This window comes from Jaculus jaculus, chromosome 14, assembly GCF_020740685.1.
Source record: "Jaculus jaculus isolate mJacJac1 chromosome 14, mJacJac1.mat.Y.cur, whole genome shotgun sequence".
In the NCBI taxonomy this organism is placed as follows: Eukaryota; Metazoa; Chordata; class Mammalia; order Rodentia; family Dipodidae; genus Jaculus; species Jaculus jaculus.
In genome coordinates this window covers 56,286,454-56,302,966 of record NC_059115.1, presented here as the reverse complement: position 1 = coordinate 56,302,966, position 16,513 = coordinate 56,286,454, and the positions used below count along the sequence as shown (strand labels likewise).

Here is a 16,513-nt window from a genome sequence, read left to right as displayed (position 1 = left end):
GATTCTCCTACCTCTGCGTCTCTGAGTGCTGGTTCTGGTGGTTTATTTATTTTTTAGTTTTTACATATTTGACAGAGAAAGAGGGAGAGGAGGAGGGAGAGAGAGGGAATGGCGCGCCTCCAGCCACTGCAAAGGAACTCGAGGCGCATGCACACCCCCCCTCTTGTGCATCTGGCTTACGTGGGTCCTGGGAATCGAACCTGGGCTCTTTGGGTTTGCAGACAAACGCCTTAACCGCTAAGCCATCCCCTGCAGCCCTCCGGTAGGTTTTCAAGAAAACGTCCCATTGTGATAGACCCGGACCATACTGTCCCGGGTGTGGTGGTGGCCCCCCACCCTCCTCCGGGGAGGGGGTTCTGAGGACAACTCCAGCCTCCTGCAGGTCTTGCACAACTCCTTAGGGAGCAGACTGGCTAGTTCCTTCCTCGGGGCGCCTCCGAGGCGTTGGGGACCTCCCTCCTCCTCCGGGAGCGCGCGGATGCCGCCGCTAGGGTGCGACCTGGTCTTCCCCGGCGGGGGAAGCGGGGGGGTGGGGGGGGGGTCCCCGGGTCGGCGCTCGGCCCTGCGGGGGAGGAAAGCCCGGCCGGGGGAAGGGCGGGAGGTGGCGGAGCCCGCGGAGCCCGGGCAGCAGCTTCAGGTTTCCTCCTGGAGCCGGTGGCGGGCGGGTCTCGCCATGTGATGCGGCGGCGGCGGCGGCGGCGAGCCCGGCAGGCCGGAGGTGGGCAGGCGGGGATCCAGTGGCCGCGGCGGCTCCGCCCCCCTCCGTCGGCCGGGCGTGGGCAGCTCCGGGGCGGGCGTGGGGTGGGAGGTGGTGGGGGGAACCGGCTTCCCCGCTGCGCGCGCGGCGGGCGGCGGGCGGCGGGCCGGGGGGCGCCCTCGGGCAGGCGGCTCTCGGGAGCGCCGGAGGCTGCGGGGACGCGGCTCCAGGTAAGGAAAAGCTCCGTCTTCCGCGGAGAAGTTTGATCACCTGAGTTGCCAGGGGACAAAACTTTCTCCACGGGGTGGGGGGTGGTGGTGGTGGTCGCTGCACCCCCTCCCCCCACCGCAACCTAGGGCCGAGGGGGTGCGCAGAGGTGGAGAGGGGCGGATGCTCCCTGTAGGCTGGGCGGCTTGGACCCCCCTCCCCGCCCCCGGGCATGGTAACAAGTGCACGGAGGGAGCGCCGCGGCCAGCTGGGCCTGGAGAGCGCACGCGAAGGGTCGTGGGGACCCCCCCACCCCAGCCCTGTCTCGGGGACCGGGCATGGGCGGGAAGCTCGACCTCACTCATGGGGGGTAGAATCCATGGCATAACGATAGAGAACGGAAGGGGTGCTTCTTGGGGTGCAGGTGCTTGGCGGGGACGGGGGGGGGATGAACCTGAGCGCGCACACACCAAGGTGAAGCTCAGGACTCAAACGCTCACATTTATTTTGCGTGGAAGCATTTAAAACCAGCCTCTGCGGTCTATTGTCTTGGTTGGGAGAGGCTTTCCGAGGTCTGTGGGAGTCCTTGCATTCACAAGATGTATTCCCCCCGCCCCCCAACCCTTGGGATAATCGGATTGTGGGTGGTAAGGGTCACAAGGACAGGGCCTGGACCCCGTGGAGAAGACAGCCTAGCATGTCTCGAGCCATGTGGAAAGGGGTGCTCAGGCCACCCGGGAAGTCCAGCAGTGGTTTCCCAGACACCAGTTAAGAGTTCTGAGAGAATCTGCTCTAGGAGCCCACAGGACTGTCCCCATTGGTGACAGCTGGGTGGACCCAAGAAGGAGGTCACATCTGTGTTTGCCCGTGTCTTTTTCCTCTCTGACCCCTGCCCCATCCCAGTGCCCACACACCCCAAGTTGTGGAGGTTTGCCACCTAGTCTGCACCAAGTGAGCAAGAAATACTTTTGTAAAGAACTGATTATTTGAAGTCCCATGGTGTGTCACCTGCTTTTGCCGAGGCATTGTCCTGGTTTTCTAGACCCTGAAGCTGTCACGATAAGTGAGACCGTCCCGTCACAGCGTCAGTATATCAGACTTGCCCTTGTCAGGGTCTGTGGGATTCACTTTGCCTATGACGATTCAAGCAGTGACCACTTCTGGGAAGGTTTCCTTACATCTGTTCTGGGTTTTTCTGTCAGTGTTGTTAAAGCAAGTAGGTGTTTGTCTAATCGCCAAACTCCTCTGGAGTAGTTTGGAACTGACACAGCATTTCAATGTAATATTTTGATGTGGACTTTGTGTGCGATTATGTGTAATTGATGTGATTAGGTTGCATAGCGTCATACCTGATATTTAGTGGTCAGGGAAACTGAGGGGCAGAGCATGGGACTCTGGAGACTGCTTGCGAGACCGGCGAACAGAGAATCAGTGTTTGTCCTGCTTTTGACCGTTTTCTTCCTTATCAAAGCCACATAATTCGGGCCAATCTAGATCAGGTTATGTAACAGGTGTGTCATTAGACTTTCCTTTGAAGTACCGTCTGTCCTCTGAGCGGTTAAGAAATGCTTAAAGGTAAAGGAGAAAGATCATGGCTTAAAGGTAAAGGAGAAAGATCATGGATGCAACTAAGCGTTAGCTCTGCTAGGGTTTCACTTTGTTTCTTTTTCTTTTCTTTTCTTTTTGACTTTTAAAAATTTTTTGGAGGGGTGCTCCAAGGTCTCCTGATACTGCAGATGAACTCCAGACGCATGTGCCCCTTTGCTCATCTAGGTTTATGTGGGTACTGGTGAGTCAATCCTGGGTTGTCTGGCTTTCAGGCTTGACAGGCAAGTACCTTTAACAACCTGTCATCTCTCCTGTCCCACTTTTTTTTTTTTTTAAATCATAGGAATATTGTAGCAAAGTTTGCAATATTTTCTTGTGTCCTCATAAGAAACTGTTCTTATTGCTAAGACGTTCATTGGGCAGAATTTCAGGTGTGTTTTGAACCTCCTTTAGTATGCTATGGGAGAGGAGAAAATGTGTTCTAAGTGGGTATTGAGGCAAATAGCAGAATATACTATTATGTTTGGATTAAGCATTCCGTAGGACATTGGTCACCATGATATTGGTACGTAAGCTGTAACCACAAGTCTTGGTAGGCATTGTGACTAAGTGCTGACTCTTGAGGAAAAAAAATCGTGATATAAATGTTGGAACTGCTTTGCTACTGGTAAATGGCTGAGATGGTGTTGACCAGAGCACAAATTGCTCTCAAACTTCCAGGCTGCCTGTAATTTTGTTATGCTTTCATATACTGGGAAGATAGGCCAGCTCTGGTTTATGCAGGCTTCATCTAATTGCATTTGTATTTGTGTTACTTTTAGTGGGGCAGAACAGCCATGAGGTTTTTTTTTTTCCCCTCATGACCTTAAATAAGATTTGTTATGATGAAGAGTTGGATCATGCTGGGTGGTGCCTACTGAGGGTGCTAAATTAAAAACAGTAGTACAGGGCTGGATGGATGGCTTAGCGGTTAAGGCACTTGCCTGTAAAGCCAAAGGACCTAGGTTCGATTCCCCAGGACCCACGTTTACTAGATGCACAAGGGGGAGCAAGTGTCTGGAGTTCGTTTGCAGTGGCTGGAGGTCCTGGTACACCCACTCTCTCTCTCCCCCTTGTACTCTGTCAAATAAATAAATAAATAAAACTAAAATATAAAAAAAATCCCAATAGTAGTACATTTGAAATGCAGCCAAATTCAGGGACTTTTGTCATGTTAGAGTTGTACTGTAAATTTCATACCATTGTGTAGGACTTCATTTGGGATCTCTGGCTTAGGCAAAGCCAAGCTTGAAATACTTTTCTTGCTTACAAAGTGTAGATCTTAGGGCTTTTGCCCTAAGTGGATTATGCTGTGTCATTTTGTCCAGTTTCTATGATGCTTGGTTCCACTGTTGTCCTTATGGTATTGAAAAGATGTTCTTAGAAGCACAAAGCAGTGTTACTTGGCCATTACGACAGTTTCTACCATCTGCTGTTGTTTCCATGAAAGTTTTCAACACTTGTATTCATTCACCAAATATTTATTAGGGGTGTCTGGTGTTGCTCTCTGCTGTTAATCCCTGGGCTCTTATTTTCATGCCCAGGGGGACACTTTGATGGCTTTTGAGTTGCTAGGATGCATTTTCAGAGTGGATATATATATTTTTTTCTTTTTGAGGCAGGGTCTCGCCGTAGTTCTGACTGATCTGGAATTCACTCTGTAGTTTAGGCTGGCCTTGAACTCATAGCGATCCTGCTAACTCAGCCTCCTGAATGCTGGGATTAAAGGCATGCACCACCGTGCCCAGCCAGAGTGGAATTTTACTTACTCCACAACCAAGACACTTGGCTGGTAAAATGAGTCACGTGCTGTCTTGATGGGACCTTCTTAATGGACTCCCATTTTCCCCTGAAATTTGATCTCAGACAGTTGTAATTTGCTTATTTGAACCATTGTTGCTCCTGGACTTCTTCTGCTAGATAAGCAAATAATACGATTTGACATTATCTTTAATAAGAAGGAAAGATTAAATGTCATATAATTAAACATTGGGCATTTATCCCAGTGATGTTGGTTTTGAGTATTTTTATCAAAAACATATTCTTACTGATATTTAGAGGTTCTAGTGTTTTAATCTTTTCCCCAATTGTTATGAACTTAAGGTTTGATTTTTATAAAAACCAGATAGACATGACGTTCCTCGGAGAGCGGAAGGCCACGTGTATTGAATGAAGGCCAGAGCAATGGCACCTTTTTGTCTGCAGTAGCTTGTCTGGAAGAGACCTTTCCGCATGTTAAGGCTGTGAGTGGCTACTGAGCATGTTGTCACGTGCCTTTTGAAAAATATACGCTAGAAGTGGGGCGTGGTGGCGCATGTCTTTTTCTTTTTGTTTCGAGGTAGGGTCTCACTAGCTCAGGCTGACCTGGAATTCACTATGTAGTCTCAGGGTGACCTTGAACTCATGGCAGTCTGCCTACCTCTGCCTCCCAAGTGCTGGGATTAAAGGTGTATGCCACCATGCCCGGCTATGGCTTAACTTTTTATTATTATTATTGACAACTTCTATGATTGTAAACAATATCCCATGGTAATTCCCTCCTTCCTTCCACTTTCCCCTTTGAAACTCCACTCTCCTTCTTATCCCCTCCCTCTCTCAATGAGTCTCTCTTTTATTTTGATGTCATGATCTTGTCCTCCTATTATGATGGTCTTGTGTAGGTAGTGTCAGGCATTGTGAGGTCATGGATATCCAGACCATTTTGTGTCTGGAGGAGCACGTTGTAAGTAGTCCTACCCTTCCTTTGGCTCTTACATTCTTTCCGCCACCTCTTCCACAATGGACCCTGAGCCTTGGAAGGTGTGATAGAGATATTTCAGTGCTGAGCACTCCTCTGTCACTTCTCAGCACCATGATGCCTTCTGAGTCATTCAAAGGTCACTGCCATCTGAAAAGTGAAGGTTCTATAACCAAAAGTGAGAGTAGCATTAATACATGGGTATGAACATTAAGAGAAGTGCTTACTGGGCAGTTTGGTGAGCATAAGTATATACATTTAGTCAGACAGCAGCAGGCGTTACACCCCTAGGGCTCATGACTACCCGTTGTAGGTTTTCAGTATCAGGGATGTGTTCCTTCCCATGAAGCGGGCTTCCAGTCAAATTAGAGGGCAGTTGGTTTCTCCCTTAATAGACGTGCCACTATTGCACCCATTGGCTCATTTGGCCTGACTGGCCAAATATAAGGCTTGCAGTGTCCACTGTTGACTATCTTCCCTGGTGATTTCTCTCTCTCCCATTGAACTGAATGCAGCGTGGCTTTTTCCAGCTTTCTGTCAGCTGATCCACATGGAGGAGGTTTTCAGCTCATTTCCAGCAGGATTTCTCAGTGACCTTGCAGCCCAAGTATGTGGAGTCTTCAGCAATAGGGTCTTACTATGTATTCCTGATAGGAAACCAAGGGTCTTGGCAATGGCCTGTAATGTTTTGGGGGCATCAGGGACCTCCCTAGCCAATAACTCACTGGAAGCTATTCCATCCCTGGCACTGAAAATTTTTTAGTAACAATCTATGGCTTTTGAGTGTTCTATTATCCAAAAAGTAGGTTTCCATATGACTTATTTATATCCTCTTAGATTTTGATTAGCCCTCCCTCCACCTTTCCTTTACTCAATCTCTTCCCCTGACCTCACTTAGGCCTTTTCATCCCCATTAACCTGTTCTTCTACTTACATATATACAGTACCATCCTATTAAGTTCCACCCCTCCCGCATTCCCTTTGTATCTCCTTTCTAGCTTACTGGCCTCTGACACTGAGTGAAATTGATAATCAATCAATTACTGGTGACTGTGACCATGGTGCTTAAGGCTTACTCCTTTTCTTCTATCATTTTATAGTTTAAAGAAATTTATAAGCTCCTACGAAGTGTTTTTAAGTGTGCACTTTGGAGCCAGACTGAGTTAGACAGCCGTTCTTTGTCCTGGCTGTGTAACCTCCCTCTGCCTCAGGTTTTCCACTTGTGAAGTGAGATCAACATGTTCCAAGCTCAGTGGGAGAAAACTTGCCCAGTAGCCGTGAGGCTCTGGGAATGCAATCCCCAGCACCTAAAAAAAAAGTGGATAACAGTAACCTGCTTTATTGGATCATCAATGAGTTAACTTACTGAGAACCTTTCCAGTAGTGCCTGATATAAAGCAGGCGATAGAACATGGTGGTAGTGCGTGCGTGTGTAAGCCAGAGAACAGCTTCAGATGTTGTTCTTCAGGTGGTGTTCACAACCTTCCTCCTTTGTTTTGGAGACAGGATCTCTCACTGGTCTGGAACTTGCTAATTAGTCCAGGCTGGCTGGACTTTGAACCCAGGGATCTGCCTGTCTCTGCCTCCCTAATGCTGGTATTATAAGAGCATGCCACCGTGTTTGGCCTTTAAGTCTTTTATTTTATATTTTATAAAAGGTTAAACTTTAGGGGCTGGAGAGATGGCTTAGCGGTTAAGCGCTTGCCTGTGAAGCCTAAGGACCCCGGTTCGAGGCTCGGTTCCCCTGGTCCCACGTTAGCCAGATGCACAAGGGGGCGCACACGCGTCTGGAGTTCGTTTGCAGAGGCTGGAAGCCCTGGTGCGCCCATTCTCTCTCTCTCCCTCTATCTGTCTTTCTCTCTGTGTCTGTCGCTCTCAAAAAAAAAAAAAAGGTTAAACTTTAGATCCCTCACCGTGTTGCACACCTTGCTCCTCTTTTCCTGGTAGCCCTCCTCCATATGGTTGCTGGTACTCACTGAGGGTCATGAAGGCGTCATTTTATGGGGAGTACTGTGCCTCAGGATAACCCTACCCACTCTGTGGCTCTTATAATCTTTCTGAGGCACCATGGGCCTGTTATCAGTCTGACTTACTGTTGAGTTTTCTGTGGCCTCTGGCTCCTGCTTTGATGGGTTTTGATTTGCCATGTTGTCTGTCACCATCTTCCTGGCGCTCGTTGTCAAGCTGGTGGTGAGAGCAGTATTTGTGTTGCTGATTCTGCTTTAGAATCTCCTGGGCCCTGGCTATATATGGCTTCTTTTTTTTTTTTTTTTTTTTTTTTTTTAATGTGGGTTGCCGGGACCAAGCTCAGGTTCTCATTCTTGTGAGCCAAGCACTTTACCAACTGAGCTATCTACTCCCTACTGATATGGTTCTATTGATAGCAAATTGTAACTAACTAACCATTTAAAACCAGTGGTCTTGGCTGGAGATGTAGCCGTAGCAGAGCACATGCTGAGCATGTGTGAGGCCCTGTGTTTGATCCCTAGCACTCTGCCTGTGGAAGAGTATTGGCTTCAGCAGGCTTCCCAGGTTCAGAAGGCATGGAGATATCAGTGTGACTCAGGGGAAATCACCCTAAGCTGGGACTCAACGAGAGACCCGAAACCTTTGATGACTTCCCAGCTGTGTGACCTTGGGCAAATATGCACCCCATCCGGTCTGTATTCTGCCAGTAAAACAGAAGGAATTAGACTCAGTGGTTTTTAAGCTCCTCTCAGTTGGAACATTGTGTGTAGTGGTGCCATTTGGAAGTGGGGAGGGCTTTTGTCAGCTCAGCTTTTCTTGTCTCAGGAATGCATAGTCCATGGGGCCAGCATGGTTCCTGCCGCAGTGGTTGGTTCTAAGCCTCAAGGGTCATCAGGTTGAAAGGACTCAGAGTTATCTTTCTGGACTTAGTCCAAAGAGATTGCGGAGAAGGTAGTCTGGGTCCCATGTGCATGGGTCAGATGGCCACGGAAACCCCCTTGTGGAGGGGGGTGGTGCATCACTGCAAAGCGGAGTGACGAGCAAGCTGATTGCTTCTTTGATTTCATGATAAGCATAAATTCTGGAGCAGAGGAAATTTTATTAAGGATTTGTGAGAGGTATTCACTGGGGTGCGTGGTTCAGACAAAGACCCTTGGTAGCAGATTTCTGCCTTTCTCCGCAGTGGCCCTGGCTCCTGTGTGTGTGCCGTCACCTGGTTCTTTGTCTATAGTTCCTCTCTTTTTCTTGCTCTGCCAGCCTCCTGGTCTGCTAGATGTCCAAATGTTAGAGTTTTAAAAGGCCAAGGGTGCACTGTGATTCAGGAAACTATAGTTTTTTTTTTTTGTTGTTGTTGTTGTTATTTTTGAACTCCTAGCCCATCTCAAATGGATATGGAATCGTTTTAAAGATTTTATTTTTATTTATTTATTTATCAAAGAGAGAGAGAGGGAGAGAGATAGAGTGAGAATGGGCATGCCAGGGCCTCTAGCCACTGCAAACGAACTCTAGATGCATGTGCCACCATGTGCATCTGGCCTGTGTGGGACATGGAGAATCGAACCTGGATTCTTAGGCTTCACAGGCATGTGCCTTAACTGCTAAGCCATCTCTCCAGCCCCTGAAATCATTTTAGAAAGAGGTCATTCCAGCATAAAGCTGGGTCTGACTGCTCCTTTTGTAACCTTTAGGGGTTTCTGCTAATCTGTCCAGGGAAAGGGCGCTGCCTGCCAGTTCTCATGGTGCGCATTCTACGCTGTGAGTGCCCCTCTTGGTTCTTCTTGCGAACATTCTCCACCCATCAGCCAGGTGTGTATCCATGAACTCTGTTTCCTTGGCTGTAGTGAAGCATGGATCATTGCGTCTGTGTTTAATGTACAGATTTTTTTTCCCCTTGCCATCATCCCCCAAACAAAAGAACACAACAATCATTTACTCAGAATTTACATTATATCAGGTGTGATAAGTCAGTTAGAAATGATTTATAGTACATGGGAAGAGAGACGTAGATTATATGAACACACCATACCAGTGTATATGAGATTTGACCGCCTTGGGATTTTAGTGTCTGCAAGAGTCGGGGAGCTTCTTCCCCTCTGATGCTGAGTGGTGACTAACGTGTGACTTTGTTCATGGTATGTTTCTCCACCCTTCCTAGCTACGTCTATTATAATCCTTGATTCCCAGCTCAAGCCACTCTCTCTCCGAAGCTGCTTTTCCTTTAGAGTTCCTGTCACCCTTCTGTGGGCCCCTCTCCTTGATCATTTTCCACTGGGCCCTGGGCTTGCTGTGTGTGACTCTCAACATTGCCACATGGATATAAGCACCCTCATGGCAGAGACTCTGGTCTAGGCTACTTTGCAGGGAATCAAACACATGTTTGATCATTATTTTGTACATTAACATCTGAAGTCCAAGTTCACGTCTCTGTGAAACAAAAATAGTGGTGATGTATTCTTGTGTATCACATATGGATTGCATTGGAAAATACTAGAATAGGGGTTAGGGAAATGACTCAGTGGTTAAAGGTACTTGCTTGCAAAGTTTGCTGGCCCTGGTTCAATTTCCCAGCACCCATGTAAAGCCAGACGCCCAATGTGGCACATGTGTCTGGAGTTCATTTGCAGTGGCAAGAGGCTCTGGTGCACCATAAATAAAATATTTACTCCCCTCCCCCAAAGGCAAATTCTGGAATGCAGGGAAGGGAAGGTTAAGATTGCTCAGGAAGTAGATGGCTGGTTTTCCCCCCAGATGTCACAGAGAGATTTCTATGGATGTCTGTAAGGAAGTTGTATCATTCTGGCTGGGGAAATGAATGAAATTCTTGACTGAGTCTGAGTCTTTGGAGTGACAGACACCTGTAGGTTTTAGTGAGGCCTGTAGCAGGAGCACGCATCTCCTGTGCAGCATACTATGGCTGGCCAGCTGTCCTGATACATAGAGGAAGGAAGAACTCCTAACCAATAAAGATATTCTCGTCTGTGGGAAGCTGAGGCTTTTCAAAGACGATTCTACCTTATGTGAATGAAGTTCATCATGGCTCTGCTTCTTGGAGGGCATTTTGAACTTTTTTTTGAGGTATGGTCTTAGTGTAGCCCAGGCTGACCTAGAATTCACTATGTAGTCTCAGGGTGGCCTCGAACTCATGGCAATCCTTCTACCTCTGCCTCCCAAGTGCTGGGATAAAAGGCATGTGCCACTGTGCCTGGTTGAACAGTTTTTTTTTCTTTTTTTGTAGCAACACTTTTGGAACTTGATGATATAGTTGACCTTCTAGCCATTTTTTTTTTTAACCACTGAGGGTGAAAAAGAAAAAAATTCCATTTATTAAGCTCTTATTAAGTGATAAGATTTTTGAATTCTCATAGCGTTCCCTGAATATTGAACAGATTCCAATCTGTTCTATTTTTCTTGAAGTGGAGTTCTTCCAGATACCATCTGACAGTTGGAGCCCAGCAGAACCACGGCAGCTTTGCTGAACCCCCACACTTTCCTCTAGGGAATGAGTGAGGCCTCCTGGCTAAGAGTCGCAGCAGCTCTTCAGACTCAGGACCAGGCCCTTCTATATTGTCTTGAGCAAGTCACCTCAACCTTTCATTTTCTTATTGGTCTATTGATCTGATAAAGTCATTACAAGAGATTAATAGACCTAGCCTGTATAAATTGCTTGGCACAAAACTCAAGATAGAATAATTTCTCCAAAAACGGTGCATTGCAGCTGTAGTACCAGTAGGCAGTACTGTTGATCCCTCACTGTCATTTTAAAACCACAACACTTCTCTTAAAAAGAAAACCAAAAAACTTTTATTTATTTATTTGATATGGAAAGGTAACGATGGAGAGATAGATAGGTAGATAGATAGAGAGATAGATAGATAGAGAGAGAGAGATTGATAATGGGCACTCCAGGGCCTCTAGCAGCTCTGCACATGAACTTCAGAAACACATGCCACCTTGTGCATCTGGTTTATCTGGGCCCTGGAGAATTGGACCTGGGTCCTTTGGATTTGCAGGCAAGCGCCTTAACAGCTAAGCCATCCCTCCAGCCTTACAAAACTTCTTTTCATGCAAGCTTCATTTATAGACTGGTGAAAAGATTGCCTTTCTAGTCCTAGGAATGATATTTTTCTCTCTTACTATTGTTTTTTGTTTTTTTCTGCGTTGACTATGTGTTCTATCCTTTCAACATCTTTCAGCTTGTTTATAAATCTGTTGCATTCATTGGTGCTTTTAGCTTCAGGTTTTCCGCTGCCTGTGGCGTGGTTGTTTGGGCTGCGGTCTGAGGAGTCTACACGGACTCCAGGTCGGAGGTGGTCAGTTTCAGGTGGCGTTAACGAATTACCACCTGTTTGTACCAGCGTCTGACTCTTATCGTTCTCATCCTAAGGATGCACTTCTATTTGGTCTCTACCAGTTGAACATGTCATCGCCTTGGGAAATGGGGTGATTGTCCAGCGACTTATTTTTGGAGAACCCCTCCCTCCGACTCTGAGGACCCAGGGCTTTCTCTTTGAAGTAGTCACATAGTCGCCCCTTCGTTATCGCTTTCAGGATCTTATCTGGGAAGCACACGGAATGCCTTTCGTCTAGAATTTGTAGGCTCTGCCTTTGAACGTTGGAATGACATATGCTTATCCGCTGTATCGGGATCGCTACAGTTCCGATGGATTATGATTAGGAAATGTCAGCTTTTCTCTTATCCTGGCATGTTCTAACAGACCAGAACTTGTCCAAAATAGCTTGGTGCTCCTTCATGACTTTTCCATCTGGAGATTCTCTCTGTCTCCCTCTGTACTGGTGGAATTGAGCTCAGGGACTCACATGTGCTCAGCAAGCGCTTCTACCACTGAGCTACGTCCCCAACCCTTTCTCTCTTTCCTAATTAGGAAATCAGAGTGGAGTAGTTCTTACTTCCTTTTCGTTCTTCTCTACTCTATCACCAACCCTATCCCTTCCTTGACAGTGGCTTAAAATATGTTGCAATAAACATCTTGTTGTCCCTAACTTTTTGAAAAAAAAAAAAAAACACTCAGACTATTTGAGCTTCAAGACTATCTGGCACAACTCTTAAGAACATTATTCCTTCATTTTTGTTCTTGAAAATGGGCCAGGAGGAGGAAAAAAAAAAGGCATTTTAAAATTTTAATCTATTATTTATTTATTTGAGAGTGACAGACAGAGAGAGAAAGAAGCAGATAGGGGGAGAGAGAGAGAGAGAGAGAGAGAATGGGCATGCAAGGGCCTCCAGCCACTGCGAACAAAGTCCAGATGCATGCACCCTCTTGTGCATCTGGCTTACATGGGGTCCTGGGGAATTGAGCCATGAACCGGGGTCCTTAGACTTCTCAGGCAAGTGCTTAACCACTAAGCCATTTCTCCAGCCCCATTTTTTTTTTTTTTTTTAAAGTTTGTGTGAGTTGTAAGCAGCACAAACCTAGGAAGCATGGGTCTGGCCTTAGTCTGTTCACAAATGGAACCAGCTGACCTTGGATACAGGGCCCTCCTCGTGTTCCATAGCATCAGTATGCTTTCTGTATGGGAGGTCACGATGCTCTGTGTTTAGTTTTGTTTGGGGCAGAGTCTCATGTATCCTAGCCTGGCCTTGAACTCAGAATCTAGCTGAGGATGACTGCCCCGTGAGGCACTTTTTAGACTGCGATCTCCTTGGCTGTGAGTAAGGCTTGGTGGAGGTGGAATGTGGATGGCGTAGGTAGTGGGGAAGTAAGGTCCTGGTTATCGTTGGGAAGCAGACCATCAGAAAGCCACTGTCCTGGGTGAGAAGAAGCTCCCCTGAGTATTGCTCTTCATAGAGTTGCCAGGTTTTCAACTTGTCAAAAGGCGTGGTGGTGCACGCCTTTAATCCCAGCACTGGGGAGGCAGAGGTAGGAGGATCGCCGTGAGTTCAAGGCCACCCTGAGACTCCATAGTGAATTCCAAGTCAGCCTGGGCTAGAGCAAGACCCTACCCCCCAAAAAAGTTCTCAGGATCCCTCCCCTGCAAAAATACCTGACTGCTGCTCCCACAATGCATAACCCCCTAGGGAATACCTGCAACTCCAATGAGGAGGGTCTCCAGTGGAATGGGGGCAGGGACAAGGGAAAAGAGAATACCAACACATGACATATCCCTACAAAATATGTTGTTAATAGTAATAATATAAGAAGAAGAAAAATAGCAGTCTAAAAAATATCTCCTGTGAAAGTTTCATTTTTTTCACTCTATAACTTCCTAGATAATTCATATTTAGTATGAAGAATTTAAGAAGACAATTATATTTGAAGTCAAAGACCCATGGAGACACAACAACTCATATTTACATTTCTAAGTAGGTACACTTAACAGACAGCAAAATATTGATAATCCCACTCTAGGCCAGGCTGACCTGGAATTCACTATGGAGTCTCAGGGTGGCCTCGAACTCACGGCGATCCTCCTACCTCGGCCTCCCGAGTGCTGGGATTAAAGGTGTGTGCCACCACACCCAGCATACAGAGTTTTAAAGAGTTTTTTAAATGTTTTCTCCCCTGCCAACAGTGTTTCCAATGGGCAGTGCTCTTTCCCATTGAAGTCATGGGGTCTATCTTCTGGAAATTTCCCAGCCCCTCAGGCAAAGTGAAGACTTCCATCCTGTGAGTTCTTGGCCGCTTCCTGGCCAAACTGCCAGACCTCTAGCCCTGTCATTATATTCTTGCCTTCTCCCCCTTCTGTGGACTTAGGAACTCATCCCTAACAGCTGAGGATAGAGCTTTACTTACATCCAGAAGAGACTCTAAAGACGGGGCTCGAGTCCCAAGTCCCCGAATCATATCCATGTGGCCTCAGGAATGCTTTAGCTACCCATGCTGTATCTCTAGGACAGGCAAAATTGACTGCATGCTAAATACACGACAAAGTTCTTAGGCAAGTAGCTATGATGTAGTAAACTTCACATGGTTATCAAATCAAGTTTCTGACTCTACTGATGCCAGATAAAACCACTTCAAATAAAAGATGGATTTATGGTATAGAATCTATGTTCAACGCTCAAAAAAAAAAAAAAAAATCTCAGGAATGGATTTCTGGAAGTTGCTTTTATACCAGTTATCACAGCCCCCAGGGATTCAGTAAGTGTCCTGTGAGCCAATCCCTATTCTTGGAGGCAGAGGACAATGTACAAAACCGGTTACAGTGCTTCAGGAGGTGTTTTTAAATTTTTTTTGTTTATTTATTTATTTGAGAGCAACAGAAAGAAACAGAGGCAGATAGAGAGAGAATGGGCACATCAGGGCTTCCAGCCACTGTAAATGAACTCCAGATGCATGTGCCCCCTTGTGCATCTGGCTTACGTGGGTCTTAGGGAATCGAGACTCGAACCAGGGTCCTTTGGCTTCACAGCCAAGTGCTTAACCGCTAAGCCATCTCTCCAACCCCCTTCAGGAGGTTTTACCTGATGGATTCTCAGGGGAGGAATACTGTTGTTACATGAAAGACTTGTGTATTGTTCCCTTTCTCATGTGATCACCAAAAATACTTATAGCTTGCTTATTGAAAAAAAAAAGTATTAAGGAATTCTTGGGGTTTAGTTTAAAGGTCTGAATTTGCACAGAAATCTGCAATTATGAGACAAAAGCTTTGTCTTTAGAGTTTTTTAGCTTTCTTTTTTTAAATTTTTTGTTGTTATTTTTATTTATTTGAGAGTGACAGAGAGAGAAAGAGGCAGAGAGACAGAGAGAGAGAGAGAGAGACAGAGAGAGAGAGAAAGAGAATGGGCGCGCCAAGGCCTCTAGCCACTGCAAATGAACTCCAGATGTGTGTGCCCCCTTGTGTATCTGACTAACATGGGTCCTGGGGAATCGAGCCTTGAACCGGGGTCCTTAGGCTTCACAGGCAAGCGCTTAACCGCTAAGCCATTTCTCCGGCCCTCAAGTTGTTTTGTTGAGGGTATACTGAGGGTTTAGACCAGGGCATCGAGTGTGCAGGGCAGGTACCCTACCACTGAGATTCATCATTCCAAGCCTTCTTTATCTTTCCTTTTTCTTTGTTTTGTTTTACTTATTATTTTTTTTTTTTCTTGGCTTTTTGAGGTAGGATCTCATGCTAGTCCAGGTTGACCTGGAATTCACTATATAGTCTCAGGGTGGCCTTGAACTCTCAGTGATCCTCCTGTCTCTGCCTCCCTGCCTCCTGAGTGCTGGGATTAAAGGTGTGCACCACCATTGTTTTACTTTTCATTTATTTATTGAAAAAAAATACACACACACACGTATATATAGTTAGGCTTTAAACATTTTTTATATTTATTTATTAGAGAGAGAGAGAGAGATGTAACAGGGCCTCCAGCCACTGCAAACAAACTCCAGATGGATGCGTCGCCTTGTGCATCTGGCTTATGTGGGTCCTGGGGAATCAAACCTTGGGTCCTTTGGCTTTATAGGCAAGTACCTTAACCACTAAGCAATCTCCCCAGCCCTAGTTAGGCTTTTTTTTTTTTTTTTTTTTTTTTTTGTGGCAAGTCCTCACTCTAGCCAAACTCACTCTATAGCCAAACTGGTATTGAATTCACCGTGATCCTCCTACCTCAACCTCCTGAAATGCTCAGATTAAAGGTGTGAACTGCCATGCCTGGCTGGACTGATATTTTGAGGGACGGTATCAGTAAGCTGCCTGGACTGACATTACTCACATGATAGCTCAGGGAGACCTTGAGTTTGTAATCCTCCTTGCTTTCGCCTCCCTAGAAGCTAGGATTATAGGTCTGTACCATCAGGTCTTGGCTTCTCTTACTACTATATTGGAGGGAGAATGATGCCTTGAGCCTCCCTTGGGTTTTAGCACAATGCTTGGCTCCCAGAGTACACTAGACACTCAGTGGTTAAGGAAGCTGCGCTTGAAGGTGGTTCTCCCGTGTTGCATCTCTCCAGGGAGAAGGGACGTCTGGTTCTCCCAGATGAGACCTCACCATAGCTCATGAGTCTATTGTCAGAACCTGCCATGAGCAGCCAGGGAGAATCAGCAGGTAGTAATCTAGCAATCATTTTATTTATTTTTTTATTAAATTTTTAAAACTTTATTTGAGAGAGACAGGGAGGCAGAGAGAGAGAGAGAGAGGGAGAGAGGCATGCCAGAACCTGCAGCTGCTACCAACAAACTCCAGATACATGCACCACCTTGTGCATCTAGCTTACATGGGATGTGGGGAATCAAACCTAGGTCCTTTGGCTTTGCAGACAAGCACCTTAACCGCTAAGCCATTTTCTCCAGCCCACTAGCAATTATTTTAATGGCTGCAGATGAGTATTAATTTCATTTTAGCAGATGGAATTTAATCGACCTACCTTCAT

General features: G+C 46.4%; 1 protein-coding gene across 3 annotated transcripts in view; it reads left to right on the top strand.

The window, feature by feature from the left end:
• The first annotated feature begins 648 nt into the window (after positions 1-648).
• The window catches only part of Arhgef28 (Rho guanine nucleotide exchange factor 28), a 361,317-nt gene continuing 345,452 nt past the window's right edge, over positions 649-16,513 (top strand). For 2 of the 3 annotated variants that reach the window (XM_045133599.1, XM_045133601.1), the window contains exon 1: positions 649-718. In XM_045133599.1, coding sequence (XP_044989534.1) covers positions 679-718 — 40 coding nt within the window. In that variant the 5' untranslated portion in view covers positions 649-678. Of the gene's footprint in view, positions 719-880; positions 928-16,513 lie in introns of those variants that run through there. The other variant, XM_045133602.1, reaches the window with a different exon arrangement.